We start from the raw sequence: 20,937 nt of genomic DNA on the forward strand, positions 1-20,937 counted from the left end.
AAATCTATTATGGGCCATAGCTACTGTTGCTGTGTCATAAAAGCTTTGTAATTTCCAGTTCCATGTGTGAGAGTGTGCATGTATGTATACAACACACACACACACATAAAATTTAGATGTGTAACACAGCTCCTCATCTATTCAGACATCATGGTGTTAAAGTAAAGCCTTGCCTAAAAGTTCTTTTTCTTCTAGTGGTGTTGGACTTTTCCATAAATGTAAATTCCTTTGCTACCTCAAAGCAGATTTTACTTTTCTGATTATTGAGTGTGAGCTCAGACTAGCAAGCAGTGAAATACTTGGATCTAAATTTGAAATTTTGAATTTGTTGTCTCAATTACAGCTTTATAAGTTCTCTGGGAGTAAGCTATATGATGTTGTGCACTGAAAATTATCCCAGTGTCTTGGCTTTCTGCTTCCTGGATGAGCTTCAGAAAGAGTTCATCACTACTTACAATATGATGAAGACAAATACTGCTGTTAGACCGTACTGTTTTATAGAGTTTGGTAAGCATCTGCCTTTTTTCTCTTGCTTCTCACACTAAGACAAATACATATTTAAATAGAGGGGCAACTTAATGCACACTAAACAGAAGTTTCCAAGGCAGTTTATAGCTGTATTTCAGGTGGATTTAGAATCTAATGTGACTCCTGTTAGCGTCAATGAAGGATTGTTTCTGTGGGCATTAAATTAGGCTGCTTGAGTTTTATCCAAACTTGTTTATAATCTCTCTGTGCATTCCAGCTGCTTTTGGTTTAAGCTCTGTGTGACCAAGTCTGGAGCTCGTCCTCTCCTACTTAGTAATACTGCGAGTTGTTTGACTTCATGCCTGTTGAAATACTTAACCTGTAAGCACACTGAGCTCTATAAATTTCCCAAGTAAAGGACCGCGGTTTGGTGTTTGCCCTTAGCTGTGCTGGGCTCTTTTTCGCTACGTGAAAGGGAGAGATTTTTATTTGTCTTATGATACAGCGAAGCATTTAATCTTCTGTCATGCAAGCTCCAAATACAACTAATCTCATACACAGCAGATAACAGCTGTTAGAGATTCCATTAAGGTCTGTCGATTTAATACTATATGTTAGGCAGTTACTTCAAATATTTTTATAAAGTGCATTAGAGCAGAGCGAGCTGCAGGTTTAGAAATAGGGGGGAAGATATTCCACTTGGTTAATTCCTGCCTATAATTCAGTCAGACAATTTTAAAAGCATTCTTTATAATACTGTCTTCCTTACAAAGGTTTCTGTGAAAACTCTTTTCTCTTTTTATTCATTTTTTCGTCCCCACGCCGCCTTTGTTCTACTCGTTGTTAATTTAGAACATAGCTCTGTTGCAGTCTTTGTGTAATAGGATATTCATTTTCTCTGCCTGAATATTTTGCAAAAGCTTTTCATACTCAGGTAAGTTTATATTTGAGTGCAGGAGTGTGATGGTGAGAGAAGGTTCAGTTCTGCCCCTCCCCCCCACCCCCAAACCACAGCTAAGTCAGTCAGAGAAACAAAATGGTTAAGAGCTGTATTTTACAAGCAGGATGAAAGGCAGATGAGTGTATGCACAATATACAATATTTACAATATATACAGAAATGTACAGCAAAGAACATAACACAGAAAACCTTCCCTCCTCCAGCAAGGAGGGTCCCCCCAAAAGCCCCCTTCTCCCCCTTCCTCCCTTTTTTTCCCAAAAAGGGTTAGAGAGAGAGCAGTAATTATTAAGGAGGAAATTCTGTTAGTTAAAAGTGTATGCTAAGCAAAGAATTAGTTTCTTAGCTCGTTAGCTCAGTTAGCTCAAGGTCACAGTATCACAGTATCACCAAGGTTGGAAGAGACCTCAAAGATCATCAAGTCCAACCTGTCACTACAGACCTCATGACTAGACTGTGACACCAAGTGCCACGTCCAGTCCCCTCTTGAACCCCTCCAAGGATGGTGACTCCATCACCTCCCTGGGCAGCCCATTCCAATGGCGAACAAAAACTCCATCCAGGTCAACTCCATCCAACACAGAGGAAAGACAGCATCTACTCAGGCAGACTGGAACAGAGAGAACTGACTGAGGTTCAAACTGAACTGAAATTTAAAGTTGCATTCTACCAATGAAATTCATTTAGAATATCTTTGTTTTCCTTTTCACACCAAAACATTCAGCCAAGAGTGTTCCAGTAATTGTCCCTTTCTTAAAGGCACAGCCTAAAACTGTCACAAGGAGTTAATTTTTCATAAGGATGTTTTACCAAATTAATGTAAAAGCTAGAATGAGTGTGGTAAATCCATTCTGTTAGTAACACATTCAGGCTCGTGCAGGGAAGAATCATTAGTTTATTCACAGTTATTAAGTAATTAGATTTCTAGAGCTTAATTTTTCTTCAGAATTAAGTAGCTCATGATATGTTAGTCACAAAACAGAAATAGCATGAAAAAAGTCCAAGAAAAATGCAATCTTTTCAAAGTATATATTTCAGTTTATGAATTATGTAGTATGTAAAGCTGCTGCATCTTGGATCATTTAATAAAAGTCCATGAGGTTATACCTTTGTATTTTAAATTTTACACAGATAATTTCATTCAGAGGACCAAGCAGAGATACAACAACACACGTTCTTTGTCAACAAAGATGAATCTTGTTGACATGCAGACAGAAATCAAGCTGAGACCACCTTATCAAGTTTCAGTGTCAGAACTTGGTTCAGCTAATGGCTTCACAGGTTTACCTGTGCCAGAATACAGGGGTACTGGTAAGATATCTGCAGGTAAGTTTCAGGGTTTTGGTTTCATATACTTAAATATGCAGGTAGTAGAACTAATCTTTGTTACTATTTCTTTAGAAAAGCTTTTTCACTATGATGTTCTTACAGCATAAATCTGCCATTATCTTCCATGTATTTGAGCTTAGATGTCTCTTTTTTCCTCTACTCAAAGTGGCTGTCCTCCCAAAGTAGTCTTGAGGGAGAAGTGGGTCTATTCAGTAGAGTAAGTCTGCATGAAAATAAGCAAATTAAGATGATTATTGAACAAGAGAATTCTTACCAAGATGATCTTTCTTTTTCTGACCTTTCAAGATTTATGAAGTTTTGTATTACCTCTGTCAAGTAATACCTAGTGATGACACAAGCTAAGAACATAGTCTCGGGAGTTAGAGCAGCTTGGAGGGAGAAGCATCTGTGACAGTGAAAATCCAAAGAGCTGTGCTGACTAAAAGATGTTCTAAAATAAGTGCCTCTTGTATGATGTTAATAATAGCAATACTTGCCACATTCATGTAAGTAGTCATTAATTTTTCAAAACTTCATCTATTCCAGGTAGGAGGTAAATATGGAATTGTGTGGTTGAACTGGATTAAAGATTTGTGTTTTTGAGTGAAAATTCCAGGTCAGTTTGAAGTGCATCTTTAGATATTTTCCAGCAGGACAGAAAACTTAAAACTCTCCAAGTCCTTGCACTAAGACATGGATTTCACATGTAAAACTAACATCATCTGATTCCAGTATTGCAAGTTTAGTGAAGCAAAATCATAACTAGAATAAAAGAAAGTGTTGCTTTTAAGTTGTTAAAATCTTCCCCCTTTTTCACAGAAGTACCTCTGTCTATAAAGCTAGTTATCCTGGGTAGACATACATCAGTACTGCTCATCTTACAGTGTCAGGGTGAAAATTCAATCATGAATTTTAACAGCTCTTCCTTTAGGTATCTAATATAAGAGATCAGCTTAATTTTGTGCAGTTTATATGTATTTTCCTGTCTCTCAATAGAATCTCTTTGCCATTTTTATCTTAATTGCTTTACTTGCTCTTAAGGATTCCTCTAGAAGGTTGAAAACTACTTTCTGCTAAAGATGTCTGATTTGTACTGGTGGGGCCCTGATCCTGAGAATTCTGGGTATTATGAGGCAGTGTAGAAATAGCTCACAATCTCTGTACTTGCAATTTAGAATAGAATAGAATAAACCAGGTTGGAAGACACCTTCAAGATCATTGCGTCCAACCTATCGTCCAACACCACCTAATCATTTTAACAGTGTTAGAGATTGATTCTGGAAAATTAATAAATAAAAAGTGTGAAGATATTTTAATTGTTTAGAAGAGTGGAATCTTCTATACATCCCTTTACAAACAACCCCCACATATACACAGTAGATGAGTAAAGGTATGTAGTGCTGGGATACCATTCCTTTGCTACTTTTGATGCTTACATTGTTGCTTTTTAAGTTCTAGTGTACTCCTGGCTTGTGGAAAGGTTACGGTGGCAAAGTGGCAATTGGTTAACTCTGAAAATTCTCTAGATTCAAACTTCCTGCAGCTGGAAAAAAAAAACAGAATCAATAAGCACAAGAGAATTTGGCCCATGTCTAAACTGGCTGTATTTTCAAAGTTGTCCATGTAGTAAGAGATGAGGTTTTTATCACTTCTCTGAATAAAAAGTGTTGGGAGATCATATGGGCCTAAACTAAAATGCATAAGGAGCATTTCCCTTTTTACTGAAATGAAAATTAAACAATAATTGGCAGATGATCTTCCAGTATATTTCACCTACCTTTCCACAAGTTGTCTTACAGAAGCAGTTCTGTTGTCCTCTTTCAACGTCTACTTTCTTCTGTTTCCCCTTTCAATTACTTTTAAGTTTCTTCTTCCTCTGAATTCCGTAGATCTCTCTGTTCAGTTATCCACTTCCTTCCTTGAATTGCTGTAGAATCTCACCAAGCAAATGGCTGTACATTATGAGAGGTTTGCACTTTGCTCCTTCTTCAGCTCAAGTTTTAGATGCTATTGAATACGTGTCTTTTTTAGCAAGTCTGATAATAGCTTTGTAATTCTTTGCATTCATCGCTTCTCTCCATCTTTAAAAAGAACTTTCTCTGGATATTTGCTACCCACTCAGTTGGCTGGACTTCAAAGTTTCTCCTTTGCTCCAAGTATAAATCTTCACAAGGAGAGATAATTTGCCTGGTGTACTTTCTTGAATAGGTTGTCCTGTTAAAAAATGTGACTTGCTCTAAGAGAATAAAGTGTGTTAAATCAAGTTGGATGGCATGCAGAGGGAGGAAGTTAGATAGATGCAAATCTTGTTTGGTTAAACAGTAACAGAATTTGATGTCTTAGTTTTGGCTGTGCTGATGAAACATTGTGCGTTGCTTGCATATACTTGTAACTGGGTAAATACCCAAGGTCTAGTGTTCAGGCCTCCTATGCTGTTCAAGTAACTGAACATAGCAGCCATTTTCCATTAGTGACAGTTGTGATTTTGTAGTGAGGAGTAGGAGTAATTACTGTGTGTGATGCATAAAGTACAGACTATGGATAGAATTTTGCTTCAGAGGTGAACGTCTGTGTTTGGCAGGCATTAGAACTATGGTGACAGAATGCTGATCTATGATGGTTTGGGTTAGGATAAATCTGCTGTTTTCTGAGAATTTTCCCAATGAAGGAGCAGTTGTCAAATCAGAGTTACTTTTGCCCAATGGTGTACTCAATGGTTTGTTTTGTTTTCATACATTTTATCTTTAAATGAACGTCCTTCCAAGTAGTACAGTTTCTCACATTGGGTAAATTTCCTAGATTTTAATTGAAATGTTAGCATTTTAATTAAGAATTTGTGCATTATTTGATCCTTTGTTTGCTTTAGAGACTTTTTGATATGGCAGTTACCATATCTCTTCAGATTTACAGATGTGCTGACTCAAGGTCAGCTGTCCTTTACCCTGCCTTCTCTGATGCTCCTCTTTCATTCTTCTGGTTTTGCCTTATTTATATATATTTTTTCTTTATTTAAATGAGTCTTGTTGCTTTGATTGTAAAGCTATAATGTATCAAGCCCTGGAGAGCTTAATTGACATCAGTTGTCGTTTGAAATGTCCTTTGAAGTTTTTGGATTTGTTTTTGTATTTTAATAAGAAAGAAAAGTTAGTATTTTAGGATCTTTCTTACACTGTCTTGATTTAGCTGACAAAGCTCTTTACTTTTCTCTCTGTGGTTCTCAAAGAAGTGTTTTAAATACCATTTTACCACCTGATGCTTTAAAGTTACCCCAATAAATTTGGAGGATGGGATTGTGTAGAGCACTGTGCGTGGAGAGCAGTGAACAAATGGTATCCACCAGTTAATGAAATACAATTACTTTTGGCTAAAACCAGTCACACACACCTGCAGCTTTTTGCCACTCTGTAGATAAAATGCTGTAAAAAACCCAAACCACCCAGTCACTGAAAAAGTATGGTATGGTATGCAAATAGTATATGTAACCTTAACTGAGTGGTTGCTGCTAGTATTCCTCTAACACGTACTACAGTTAGAGAAGCTCTGAAAGTTAGAAATGGGTTATGGTTTTGTTTAGAAAATGCAACTAATTGCACTATTAAATTTAGAACAAATGAGTTAACTAATTTTGTGGTTTATTTTTAAGTTACCCCACACTCATAATTAGACAGCCCTGTCTCCTTATCAGTGTGAAATAGCTTTTGTCATTATTTCTTTAGGTTCTGTAACTTCATAAACTGTTTGGAAAGCTTTTTTCCTGGATTTGTGCAATGCAAACAACTGGGATTGACACCCTTCTCTCTATTAATGTTACAGTTCATTAACCTCATTATTCACATCTTTACACTTCGTTGGTTTGAACAGAATGATTTAAGTATGGCTCAGCAGTCCCATTGTTTTCTCAGCCTTGCCTAGACTGTCAAGAGTTTTGCATTGTTTTTTTCATATTTGCTTTCTGTTATTAATTATGGAAAGGGACAGTAATGAGGAACATACACAACTGCTGTGTACTTGTGACCTTAGATAAGCCCAAAAGAGTTGGTGTGCGTGGAAAGAAAAGTGTGTTTTATTTTTCATGTGTTTTGTAAGAGACTTCTGTGCACTATCTGGAAGGTCTGCATAAGGTTGTGATAAAGATACTAGCGTGGTTTCAGAACTGTCTTCTTATTTGTGTCTTTGGTAGCACTCATGGGCTGTGTTTTTTAAGGTAGGGGACTGCAATAGCTTTGCCTCACAGTGTTCTGTTAAGTAAACAAGCTAAATCAGTCTCAATAGCTCTGCTAATGCATTAGTGTTAAATAAAAGTGGAGGTTGTGAGAGGAGCTTTAAGTATGTGGCTTATTAGCTGACTACTAATTGTGGACAAATTTCACTAGCAGGTGCATTCTTTGCCACTGATTTCTTGGCAAGTTTTAGGAGCCTTCAGTACCATACTGAATAAACTGAATGTATTGAGTTAAAGACTAAATATAAAAGACAGTTACATATGTGAATTGAAGGAGAGAATACTTAAATGTTATGTTGAAATATTTGAGATATCTCTTCTTCTTAGAAAATATGATTGACATTTTGCAGTTTGTTTCGGTGATCTCTTCTTGCACTGTATGCCACTGAAAAATGAGTTTGCTATTTTATTAAATTTCTAAGGACATTGCTTTGACCTTTGATACTTTTTTTTATCTACTTTGCAGCTCCTCATCAGCGTCTGGAACCTGTGACTCTGACAGGGATTGTCTCATTTGTGCTTAGTCTGCTATGTGGGGCTTTGAATTTGATTCGTGGCTTTCATGCCATAGAAAGTCTTCTGCAGGTATTGTACATGTTCACAAGTTATGCAGCATAGCAACATAATGTCACCCTGGAAGATGGGTATATGAGTTAAGTCTTAATAGTTTTATTTTCAGAAATACTATTTGTGAGGTCAGACTTCTGTTTATGAAACCTATATTGCTGGTGATCTGTGCATCCCTCTTGAGTGCGATGCATCACTCATTGAAGCTGTGAGTTTCAATTGCAGTAGAAGGTGGGTGGCTGATTCCTTCCCTAGGTAGCTTGGTAGCAGTGAGTATGTGAACATAATGTTCTGTTTTCTAAATCTATGCCAGGACATGGGGTGTTTAATTTTAATAGATGTTATTTAAAAACATTTGAGAGAGACAATGGACAGCTTTGAAAATCTGGTCTTTCCTTTTACTTGAAAGGTCCACAGAGCAGGGATCATGAAACAGGTTTTTTAAAACTGTTTTTTACATTTTTTTAAACCTTTTGATTGTTTTTTAATAAACCTTCTTTGGTAGGATGCTTACTTCTCTTTGTGTGCTGAAATGATCAATGTAAGAGAAACTGTCAAGTGATTTCTTCTACACCCCCTCCCCCAAAGCAACACCACGCCCTTCACTAAACAACCTCCCAACAAACATTTGTTTATGTGAACTGTCTGCTCTGACCCTTCCTGTACCCTTTCTTCTTGTTCTATTTCTTGTGCTACAATGAAAACAGGAACGCTTAATGATTTTAAGCCGTTCAGGTGAGCGTGCTAATAGCACTTGAAAGTATGCACAGACAGTTCATGTTTGTTAGTTACCAAAGGGGGAAAAAAAGTGAAATTAGCATTAAAGGCTCTACTGTTGTGGTGATGGAGGTAGAAACTAAAACATTATTGAAGTTTTCTGAAAGAAAGTGACAATCCTCCTTCTTGGCTAGTGAGATAATCTTTTTACTCAAACATACCTCTGGACTTCATCACTGCAATGCTTTTGATACCTGGGAAGTAAGGTAAAGCAGATGACCTGTACTCCAGTTGTCTTACATATGTAAAGCTTTAATAACACAGTAGTGTGTGAGGTGTCATAATTTCCTGAAGACTAATGAATAGATGAACAGGGTTGATCAAACCAAAAACAATTCAAAAGGAGGACCTTGCGTGGAACACTTTGTTCTTTTCAAGAACAAAAATTAGAGTGAAATAATGAACATGCATCTATTTCATCCCTAATCAGATTTTTCTGTTAAGCACAATTCTCTCTGTTTATAAATAGGAATGAATTTAAATACACTGGAGTACAAATAGAACTGAACAGATTTGTACCACACAGTTTCTAGAACTTTTCTGTAGCTGAAATTTTAAAAAAGGAATGCCAAAGTTAGCTTAACCTATTGAAGTGATGATAGGGCAGCCAGTTAATTTCATTCTGGATGTTACTGCATCTGGAGGTAATAGATGGCAGTATGGATGGAAGATGCTTTTTCATTTCTGGCAAATGAGGTGCATTCAAATCCATTAACATTTCTCTTAGTTTACTTTATTATGGAAAACCACACAATATGTAGGGAGAGGTAATCCAAAACACAATTAACTGAGCTTCTCCTGAGACATCATTCAAAAGCTTCTCTCTGAGTTAGTGTTACCTTTTATAATCAGTGTTTTTATTTAGGTATTAGCAAAATTCTGCTACAGTCTGTAACTATACTCCAGGAGATGGGCAGTTAGAGTCAGCTAGTTTTGTGAAAGCACTCAGAACAAAATCAAACTGCAGTGTGCTGAGGCAAAAGTTTTGGTGGAGGAGGGTACTGCATTGTGTAGGTAAGCTTTATATGCAGACATAGAAACTTTTTCCACGTCAGCACTGTAGATGGAAATAATGCACACTGAGCATACTCTGAGGAGAAACAAATAATAGTTCCAAATGGGCCACCTTTTCAAAATTATATTCATTATCAAGGAAGACAATTTGCATGAGTACCCAGTGTTTTCCTGGGAAAGTTTTTGATTGTTGCAGATGTTTGTTTGAATTGCAGTTAGAATAATCATTGAGCATGTAAATTTATTCTGCTCCACTCTATAGAAACCCATTTGAATAACTTGGAAGAAGTTTTGGTTTATTTTGTTTTTAAACACTTACTAGAAAGATCTATCACTTAAAATCATTTTTTTCTATCTCTTCCATCAAGAAAACTTATTTTTCCAATAACCTCTCTTTGACAAATGGATGTGCTTCCGTTTGCTCTCACGGCTGTGAAAGCAGTTGCCTGCTTTACAGTCTGTGGAATTTTACCGCACCCTAGCGGCCAGTTGCTGTCTTTCCCTGCTACCTTGTTTCCTGGAGGAGGGCACAAAGTGTCTACAAAGTTGATACTGAAGGTAGTTACCAGTGTTAAGACTTGAATTTGTAAAGCTGTCTGGAGAAGGTAAGCATCCAGTGTTAGACCTTTAAGCTTTTGAAAGTCTCTGCGTGAGTTGTCCATTGTGAATAAACATTTGGGTCATATTCTAGATCATGGCAGTTTCTTTCCAGACATACAAGTAAGCAAAGATTAGTGCTAATTCTTTTGATTTAGCATAGTATGGGGATTACTACAAATTGTGGTGTGAGATTATTTAAGCATACAATAATGAACAGCTTTCCTGCTGGAAATATCTGGTACTTCGCTGCAGCATTGAAAAGCAGGGCTTTTTTGTTTTCTTTTCACAGAATGAAGGTGAAGATTTCAGCTATGTCATTGCGTTTTTCCTTGGAACAGCAGCCTGTTTGTACCAGGTGTGTTCTGCTTGCGCGATTCACTAGAGTTTAGAAACGTTACCCAGTCATGTATAAATGTCATCATGTTTTCTTAAATGCCACAGACACTTTAATAGGTTAATTATAAAAAATAATTTCTTCTCTGTTTTATTTAGTTAATCATAATCATACACTAGATTGATACAAAGGGCTTCTGTTTGCTGGCATTTTTCCCCAGTTAATTGATTAAGAGATTAGATGTACTTTTCTGTCTGGAGCTTACAATTTATCTCTAAAGTCACAAGCAGTGGAGGTTATTTAATTTCCTTAAAGTAGTAGATTCATAGTTGGAAGTAAGCTTAGCTATGTGAACAAATGTCTTGCTGTTTCCCTCCTTTGTGAAGATTAGAAGCAAATGCAGGAATACCTAGGCATTGCACCCCAGAATTTTCCTCACTTCCTACATTATTGTGCTTCTCCTCCCTTGTCAAAGCTTTCAGCCACTTTCCACTGTTTTCCTTTTGCTGTCTGATGTTTCATGTTGCATTTCATGTCTGTAGGTTTTCCATTTCCCCATCTGAATTTTACTTTCCTATATAGTTCGTAGCAAGGTATTTTGGTGCCTACTGGCATTTGTCATTTAGTGACACTACTATTAAGTGTTGCTATGACTGTAATCACTGTCATGCTCAATTGCTGTTACTGTAATTCTTCTGACTTTTAACCTCTTGCACTTGTGGAGCATGCAGACTCCACATGTTTCTTTCTGATAATGTTTAGTACTGTGTCAAACCATAAAAAGAAATTATGTCTCAGGATATTTCTTTTATTTCAGCCTTTTCCTCAGTCAGCCTTTTGTCCAGGTTACCTGTAATCTCCATTCTCTGTAACTTACATCCAGCAAAGTGTCACAGTACAACTTCTGTTCTTCACCACTTGCTGACTTTTCATCAGCTTCTCTCTTTAATTCTTCAGATCGGTGTTAATTCTCCATGCCAGCAATTTGTGACATATCAGATAAGGCAGAGCTCCTCCATTCTTCTTTTTGTGTAGAGAAAAAAAGAGGCATGTTCTTCCCTCCTCTTCCAAGTCAGAAGCCTTATTCTTTATGAAGTGTTCACAGAATCACCAAGATTGGAAGAGACCTCAAAGATCATCAAGTCCAACCTGTCACCGCAGACCTCATGACTAAACCATGGCACCAAGTGCCACGTCCAGTCCCCTCTTGAACACCTCCAGGGATGGTGACTCCACCACCTCCCTGGGCTGCCCATTCCAATGGTGAACAACTCTCTCAGTCAAGAATTTTCTCCTCACCTTGAGCCTAAATTTCCCCTGGCACAGCTTGAGACTGTGTCCTCTCGTTCATGCCTGTGCATTGAGCTGTCAGGACATACATGTTTCCCTCACTGTCTGACTGGAATAGAGCTGCATTAAAGAAAGAACCCATGCAGCTTGGAATGTTGGCTTTTTCTTAATATTCAAAATACATCTGATGAGACTCTTGTTTCACACCCTCTGCTGTCAGTCCTACAATATGTAACTGGTCAGTTTTCAGAACTAAGGAGGCTGTCAGTTCTCTGTCACATTCTGATGTTCATTTGTCACACTTAGGAGTTTGTGAGATTAATTCCATGTGTTGCATGACACCACATTTCACTGTCAATTCACCTACAAGATGTCCATAATGCTGTATTGCCTTGTGCAGTTACTAGCCTAGCAGTGTGTTTCTAGTTTCCAAGAAAATGTTTGCAACCTAGGTGCACAGGCTGACTGAAAAAAGTAGCACAGAGGAGCCTTCTACAGAAAAGCATCATTGGTAATTGCCATCCTTAGACTTTTCCTTAACAGAAGGGAAAAAAGCCCTCAGGGATTTTCTTATAGTAAGGTGTTAAAACTGCAGTGTTTTGGCCTTTTGACTGGAGCTCTGTTCTGTAAGTGGCAAATCTCTAAATTCTCAAACCTAGACTGCTGAAAAGATCAAACAGTTTTTTGGTAAAATTGGGTTGTTCAACATCATGTTGCATTGAGACATTTTCAAACTTACAATATTTTTGGTTTTGCTTTTAACCCTTTATTAATCATTTCAATGAAGCATATCCTGACTCTTCCTTTAATCTTGGATGCAGTTATTCATGTGTTGTCAGTGAGGGTGACAGTGCTGGGAAATGATCTGCATTTATATTGCTGAGATCCTAGTACCAACTAATTGCTCTTTCAGATATGATTTATAAAACTGTCAGCAGAAGTAGGTTGCATTTGCTTTGCTCAAAAGGGCCAAGTGGGTTCAGAGGACTTCCATCTAGTTCTGAAACACACAGATTACTTATCTTTAGATTTACTTTGCTTTGGAGGAAGGACATAGGAATCTTACTGATCCTGTCAGTACTCACATCTCTTGAAGATATTTAGATATCGAGAAATCCCAAGTAGTTCTGTTAATCTCAGCCACGCTCAGAGTGGAACTGCGTGATTTATAGGAAAGAGGTTGAATTTCAAACAGAATATAAAGTAACCTCAATAAATTGCATTGTTCAGTTGCAATTGTGCAATGCTTTGGCTCTTCTTTGAGGAATGTGAAGAAATGAAAAGAAATTTAAGTAGAGTTTCTCTGACTGATAAAACGTGTCAAATGCCCAAGGAGAACAGAAATGACACTTAGATAATCCAGTGATGGATGCTGTTAAGAATTTGTGTGAGCATGGTTATATATCCACTGGAAACAGATTTGGAATACAAAGTAGGCCCAAGTGATGCTGTTATCTAGCTTACAACACAACAAAAACTTTCTTCAGCAGACAGAAATGATTAGGATCCAGAAAGGGGCAAACAACTTTTTGGTAGAAATCAAGGAAGAGTTAAAATGATATCTGTATAAAAGTTGTGTCCTTTCAGAGATGGAAACGGAGGCGAGGGACTTGAACAGAGTTCTAGTTGCAGTAGGAAGAAGGCAGCGTAGGGAACTCTGGGCAGTCATGACCTTCTGCTTAACACCAGAGCATGCAGAAGCCGACCCTTAACAAATAGTAGCATTACAGCATTGTGGTGTATTAGCTCTACAAATGTGATGATCCACCTTGCATGTCTGTCCCATTGCTTTGCCTGAAGGAGGCTTAGCATTGCCTCTTGTTCCTTCTCCATTGCTTGAGTGGAACAGAGGGTGTTTTGTCCAGAGATTACCAAGAACACTTGGTATTAGGCCACTCATCATTGCAGACTGTAATCAATTATTATGAGATAATGTGTTCTCAAAGAGGGTTTAATGGAAGCCAAGTGTAGCCTTGTATTGATGCACTTTTCACCCTTCCAGGACTGCTAAATTGATGATGTTCTTAACATGTGTTTGATTTAGACTTTCACTTGTGAGTTTGACCAGGTAATGTTTCTTCAGTGAATGTTATTTTCCAGGTAGCAATCTGTTTTCTGTTTTATTTCCTGACAGTGTTACCTGTTTGTGTACTACACGGGCTGGAGGAATGCCAAATCCTTCCTGACCTTTGGCTTAATATGCCTGTGTAACATGTACCTGTATGAACTGCGCAACCTGTGGCAGCTCTTCTTTCATGTGACTGTGGGAGCATTTGCTACCTTACAAATCCGGCTGCGACAACCACAAGGAAAGTCCCCTGATTACAATGTCTGACAAGTCCTGGAACACTTAGAGGCAGTCTTGTCCCAACAGTTATTTACTCTCAGGAATGTAAATCTGTTCTCCAGAAGAAGAAGCTGTCTCAATGGGGCTTTTTTTTTCTCTTTTTTTCTTTTTTAAATAAAGCAATGTGAGATGCCTCTGGATGTTTTTCACTTGGTTAAACTTACTCCCTGTCTTTCCCTCTTTCCTTCCCTCTTTCTTTCCTTCCCTCTTTCTTTCCTTCCCTCTTTCTTTCCTTCCCTCTTTCTTTCCTTCCCTCTTTCTTTCCTTCCCTCTTTCTTTCCTTCCCTCTTTCTTTCCTTCCCTCTTTCTTTCCTTCCCTCTTTCTTTCCTTCCCTCTTTCTTTCCTTCCCTCTTTCTTTCCTTCCCTCTTTCTTTCCTTCCCTCTTTCTTTCCTTCCCTCTTTCTTTCCTTCCCTCTTTCTTTCCTTCCCTCTTTCTTTCCTTCCCTCTTTCTTTCCTTCCCTCTTTCTTTCCTTCCCTCTTTCTTTCCTTCCCTCTTTCTTTCCTTCCCTCTTTCTTTCCTTCCCTCTTTCTTTCCTTCCCTCTTTCTTTCCTTCCCTCTTTCTTTCCTTCCCTCTTTCTTTCCTTCCCTCTTTCTTTCCTTCCCTCTTTCTTTCCTTCCCTCTTTCTTTCCTTCCCTCTTTCTTTCCTTCCCTCTTTCTTTCCTTCCCTCTTTCTTTCCTTCCCTCTTTCTTTCCTTCCCTCTTTCTTTCCTTCCCTCTTTCTTTCCTTCCCTCTTTCTTTCCTTCCCTCTTTCTTTCCTTCCCTCTTTCTTTCCTTCCCTCTTTCTTTCCTTCCCTCTTTCTTTCCTTCCCTCTTTCTTTCCTTCCCTCTTTCTTTCCTTCCCTCTTCCTTTCCTTCCCTCTTCCTTTCCTTCCCTCTTTCTTTCCTTCCCTCTTCCTTTCCTTCCCTCTTCCTTTCCTTCCCTCTTCCTTTCCTTCCCTCTTCCTTTCCTTCCCTCTTCCTTTCCTTCCCTCTTCCTTTCCTTCCCTCTTCCTTTCCTTCCCTCTTCCTTTCCTTCCCTCTTCCTTTCCTTCCCTCTTCCTTTCCTTCCCTCTTCCTTTCCTTCCCTCTTCCTTTCCTTCCCTCTTCCTTTCCTTCCCTCTTCCTTTCCTTCCCTCTTCCTTTCCTTCCCTCTTCCTTTCCTTCCCTCTTCCTTTCCTTCCCTCTTCCTTTCCTTCCCTCTTCCTTTCCTTCCCTCTTCCTTTCCTTCCCTCTTCCTTTCCTTCCCTCTTCCTTTCCTTCCCTCTTCCTTTCCTTCCCTCTTCCTTTCCTTCCCTCTTCCTTTCCTTCCCTCTTCCTTTCCTTCCCTCTTCCTTTCCTTCCCTCTTCCTTTCCTTCCCTCTTCCTTTCCTTCCCTCTTCCTTTCCTTCCCTCTTCCTTTCCTTCCCTCTTCCTTTCCTTCCCTCTTCCTTTCCTTCCCTCTTCCTTTCCTTCCCTCTTCCTTTCCTTCCCTCTTCCTTTCCTTCCCTCTTCCTTTCCTTCCCTCTTCCTTTCCTTCCCTCTTCCTTTCCTTCCCTCTTCCTTTCCTTCCCTCTTCCTTTCCTTCCCTCTTCCTTTCCTTCCCTCTTCCTTTCCTTCCCTCTTCCTTTCCTTCCCTCTTCCTTTCCTTCCCTCTTCCTTTCCTTCCCTCTTCCTTTCCTTCCCTCTTCCTTTCCTTCCCTCTTCCTTTCCTTCCCTCTTCCTTTCCTTCCCTCTTCCTTTCCTTCCCTCTTCCTTTCCTTCCCTCTTCCTTTCCTTCCCTCTTCCTTTCCTTCCCTCTTCCTTTCCTTCCCTCTTCCTTTCCTTCCCTCTTCCTTTCCTTCCCTCTTCCTTTCCTTCCCTCTTCCTTTCCTTCCCTCTTCCTTTCTTTTCTTTTTTTTTTAAAGGAAGGAGCCAAATCCAGGACTAGAAGAGAAAAATGGGTCCTATCTATGCAGTCAAATGTGTGTAGGGACACCAAGTTTGGGAAATTTGACTGGTGGCATAGAAAAGCCTCATGGTGTGGTTTATTAATGGGAGAAGTGTATAGGGTATGTGTTCTGCGTATCATGCAAGCTCTTCACTTCCAAACTCAGTTTTGCCTTTGTGAGGCAGTAGGGGTAGGCTAAATAATAATAACAATGCTATTGCATATTAGCAAGGTAGATTTGGAATGTGTAAGCTACTAAATTTGGGAATGTTTTGTTTCACATTGACATGTATATGAATGTTTTCTTAATTTAAATGTAACCTGGAAACTCTTTCTGGGCATCAGCTCTATGGCATCAGTGGCCTGACCTGTCTAATGCTATTTTTTTTCCATTTATGATTTCCCTTTAATTATGCTTTGAAAGTGATGTACGTGGACAGCATTTCTTTCAGTAGTTCATTGTTCAAAATCCTGCCACTTAACCCAGGAGTTTTGCACGCTTCCTCTGTTTGAAGTCTGGAAAGGTTGGAAGGAAATGGATTGGTGAGTAAATGGAGTGACTTGTACTTGTTGGGCTGTTGCTGTTCTTTTTATATACTTTTAGAAATGGCTGAATGATTAGCTCAAACCTGAGATAAACAACTGGTGACAGGAGAAAAAAAATAAAAGTCAATCTGATTAGCTTAAAGAAGAAAAGCCCAGGGATTTCATTTATCTTTGTGGCTTTATGTGCTGGGTATTCTTGTGCTGGGATAGAACCCCTGGGATCTAGATTTGCATTTGAGATTTGTGTGCTTCTGAAGTTGTTAAATCAACTAGCAAACCTCAAACACTTGGAAAATGGCATTGCAAAGATACAGTAGCACCATCAGTTACACTGTTCGTTTGGGGTTCTGTTACAATTATATGTCAGTTGTTTGTGATGTCATAGTACAGATAGCTAGTGTCCTGGGTTAACACAGCCCACTCTCACAAGCCTGTCTCCCTCCACACAGACAGGAGGGAAAGTAACACAAAAACCGTCTTGAGATAAAGTTTGCTTATTTTAGCATTCAGCACCAGCAAAGGTGAAAAGCAGTCCTTTGCCATTGTAAGCCAATGATTGAAAAGTATAGCTGTTCGTCTGTTGAGGCTGGAAGCAGCTTTTATCTTGCTTACAAAGTGTAACAGAATCTTTACGCCTATCTTTTCAGTTTGTCTCCACTGATAGGCAGGGAAGCTGTTAGGAGTGCCTGAAGTACTGCTTAGTTTTTAACTCAAGCTGTTATGCACGTAAGAACTCTTGCATCATTTCTTCAGTTTGTGTATTGGCAGAGAATCTTGTTTTCTCTGAGACACCTTCCTGCTACGCCTAAAGATGAATGAGAACCTCCTTTGTCGTAGAATCTGGAGCCCTTATTCCATCCCAGTTCTGCTGGTGTTAAACTAACTGCTGATTAGCAAGTATAAGGAACAAATGTGACTGTCAGTGTTATAGATGTCAGGGCTTTGTTTGCCTTTGTTTTTTTTGCAGCACTGATAAAATTCCCATTTCAGAAGGAACAGTTAATGAGCATGACTGTGCTTCATTAACTGATATTACTAGGTGCTAAAAACATGGCTTTTGAACATAATACTTTAATTTTACTTTAATATTAGAACTTGATGAAATTTTGTGAGAGATAATAAAACAAAAATGCACCAGGTGAAAATGTAGTGCTAATTCCCAAGATTTGCAGTTTCTTTATACAAACACAGCCTTCAGACAGAGCTAAGTGCTTCCCTGCTGCTGTTACCATGTTCCTGAGCTAGGAGACAGGAAGATGAACTTATCAAAGATGGCTGCTGCCTTGAACAACAGGTCTTACCTTAGTTTGAACGGGAAAAGGCTGTTCATAGTTGCTTGGGTTTTTTGTGGGATGTAGTAGAAGCCAGGCCCACTTCATGCTGTGTTTATAAAGTAAGCTCTCTTTCAAATTGGAAGGAGTCCAGTCGACACCCACGATGCCATGTTTTCCTTTGAGTAAGATCTCACTGTTTACATCCACTTGTAGGAAGGGAGGGCCAGAAGTTTGACAAACTTCCACGATCATAGGATCAATAAGGTTGGAAAAGACCTCAAGGGTCGTCAAGTCCAATCTGTCACCCAAGGCCTCGTGACTACTAAACCATGGCACCAAGTGCCACATCCAATCCCCTCTTGAACACCTCCAGGGACAATGACTCCACCACCTCCCTGGGCAGCCCATTCCAACAGCTAACAACTCTCTCTGTGAAGAACTTTCTCCTTACCTCCAGCCTAAACTTCCCCTGGTGCAGTTTGAGACTGTGTCCATATATGTAATGTGGTTTGAGATTTCATTACCTCAGAGGACCCTATCTGGGCTTCTAGAAATTTAATTACATTCTTCTTTGCATATATTTCTTGAATAGGTGAGGTTTTCCGTAGTGGTCTGCTCTCTTGTGTTCAGTGCCTTGGCCAATAGCTGGGGATAAGAATTTGTGTCATTTGCAGGTTGCCAGGTTTTGCAAGGAAAAACTTTCCTCCTTGCATAGAATGTCATGGAAGACTCACACACACACCTTATATATATATATATTGAGAGAGAGGGGTGTATAAAAGGATGGAGTCTTCTCTGAGGGGATTTATGTGTGTGCTACTTGGAGTGAGCTTTAGCTGCATCAAAGCTAGTGGAGAACTAGAGGTGGAAACTGGTTTCCTTTGCAGATTGTGATTACTTGCATTCACTGTGGATTCTGTAAAACATTGACAGTCTCTTTATCACAAGACTGAGGAATATCTCTTTAGGGATATTACCTTTCAGCCTTCTGCCTTTCATGTCCCATTTCCCACTCAATGCTTTTCAGGACATACCTGGAATACTGTGTTCAATTTTGGTGCCAGCTATACAAAAGAGATGTGGACAGACTGGAAAGGGTCTGGAAAAGGGCACAAAGGACTGCAAAGCTTACTATGTGAGGAAATGCTGAGAAAACTGATTTGTTGAGCCTTGAGAAAAGAAGTCTTAGGGGAGATCTTATCACCATCATGCAGTATTTAAAGAGTAGCTACAAAGGAGACGGAGATTCCTTTTTTACAGTAAGTCACATGGAAACCACAAGAGATAACAGGTACAGGTTACTCCTGGGGAGATTACAAAAATGGTATGGATTGGAAAGAACCTAGTCCAGCCCCCTGCAGTGAGCAGGGACATCCTTAAGTAGACTGAGTTGCTCAAAGCATCATCCAACCTGACCGTGAATGTTTCCAGGGCAGTTGCAGCCCTGTGCTGACAAGAGTCCAGCTATCTCTCAACAGGAGTCTGAGGAACTGTGGAGCAGTTCAGTCATAGCTGGTCAGCTATTACAGGTACTGTTTATTTTGTTAAGGTCACGTCTCACCATGTCTGTACCAACTGTTTTTACTTAACAAAGTTGTGGTTCATCAGTTTGATTGTTTACTAATGAGCTATAAGGAGCAATTTTGCTAATTGGTACACCACCATTTGCCACCCTGACTTTATAGAGCATCCAAAAGTTGTTCAGATCTCTCAGAGTATTTATGGAGTCTTTCTTCATTAGAGGCAAAACCTTCTGGGGCATGTAGGTGACAAGTCCATGTTCAGAAGGTTTAAGGTGTGCTTAGTGTGGGGCTGCACAGGCACTAGAGAGGTACCTGGTGCTGGTATGAATTGCAAAGCTCTGACCTGGCTGTCCAGCTCAACTTGCATTAGGAACATGTAGGATTAGCCCACTGTCACAGAATGATAGAATTGTTAGGGTTGGAAGTGACCTCAAGGACCGTCCAGTTCCAATCCCCCTGCCATGGTGAGGGATACCTCACACTAGATCAGGTGCTCACAGCCCCATCCAGCCTGGCTTTCAAAACCTCAGGGATGAGGCTTCTGCCACCTCCCTGGGCAACCTGTGCCAGTGTCTCACCACCCTCATGGTGAAGAACTTCTTCCTAACATCCAATCAGAATCTACCCATTTCTACTTTTGTTCCATTCCCCCTAGTCCTACCACTACCTGGCACCCTAAAAAGTCCCTCACCAGCTTTCTCATAGGCCCCCTTAAGATACTGGAAGGCCCCAGTAAGATCTCCTGGGAGCCTTTTCCTCTCCAGACTGAACAGCCCCAACTCTCTCAGTCTGTCCTCATAGGAGAGGTGCTCCAGCCCTACAATCATACTCGTGGAAGATGCCCTAGTTGTCAAGCTCCGTGCAAAGCTTGAAAGCAAGTGAGAACATGCTCCAACTTTGTATTGAAGCTGCTGTGGAAATGCCATGAAAAGGGAGGGTAAGAGCCCTCTTATTCCCTCAGCAAAAGAAGGAATTAGAAATCATTGTCCTGATGGCACAGCAGGGTCACTGGTAGTGGCTCTGTCCTGGTTTAGGTGGGACTCAAGGTTCATCATGCCAGATTTGGCTGCCATAGAGCAGGTCGTCTTTGGCTTCTGTTGGAACTTGGGCTGCCCTACGCAACAAGTTTGCCATTAGGTGGGGAGGCCCTCCTATGGAGCTTGAGGAGCAGCAGCAGTATGCATGGTAGGGTCTTGCACCATTGACTGACTGCTGTGCTACCAGGGAAGGGGTTGGATGGTGTCACACAGCCTGGGATGATTATTTCTTGCCTATCTATAAGTTTCATTTGTGTGTAACCTGGTACTCTGGAAAGAGTGGCTGCCTCCCTTTAGGTTGTGGGATGCTCTGCCCTCTCCCCATGCTGGAAGGGGGTTTTGTGTCTGAGCCTGGTCCTGTGGGGCTGCTCAGCAGTGGTGGTCACAGTGCCTGGCTCAGGCTGCACAGGTCTATTTCCAGTAGATGGCAACAGTTATTTGCAGCTGCAATTCTGTGTTCTTTAAAAGATATCTGGGGCCAGCTGCTTATGGTAATTCCCACTGAGCACCCACCATCTGCTTATCAGCTCCTCTCTGCAGCAGCGTTCAGTGTGACCCAGCAGGCCAGGGCTGGCACCACCAGTGCAGGCTCATCACCAGCACTGGAAGCAAAGTGCCAGGGAGGCTTAGGGACATACATTTTAAAAAATAACCCTGTTTTTTTTTTTTTTCAGTAAGCTGCCAGATGGCAGGAAAATGCTGCTGCCACCATACCCCATCTAGCTGAAATCCAGTGTTCTCAGTCCTGCCCCTCCCCCTCCC

General features: G+C 40.0%; 1 protein-coding gene across 1 annotated transcript; it reads left to right on the forward strand.

Annotated features, from left to right (window-relative positions):
* Nucleotides 1–343: 343 nt before the first annotated feature.
* On the forward strand, nt 344–14,043 carry LOC137461604 (vesicle-trafficking protein SEC22a-like; the record flags this gene model as incomplete). Its single annotated transcript, XM_068171289.1, has 5 exons — nt 344–507; nt 2,557–2,751; nt 7,443–7,561; nt 10,224–10,289; nt 13,693–14,043. Coding segments are annotated over 5 exons (745 nt in total), but the record flags the coding sequence as incomplete, so codon positions are not given.
* Nucleotides 14,044–20,937: the final 6,894 nt, after the last annotated feature.

Source organism: Melanerpes formicivorus, unplaced genomic scaffold, assembly GCF_026170545.1.
Source record: "Melanerpes formicivorus ecotype bairdi unplaced genomic scaffold, bMelFor1.0.p_v2 SCAF_2673, whole genome shotgun sequence".
Taxonomy (NCBI): Eukaryota; Metazoa; Chordata; class Aves; order Piciformes; family Picidae; genus Melanerpes; species Melanerpes formicivorus.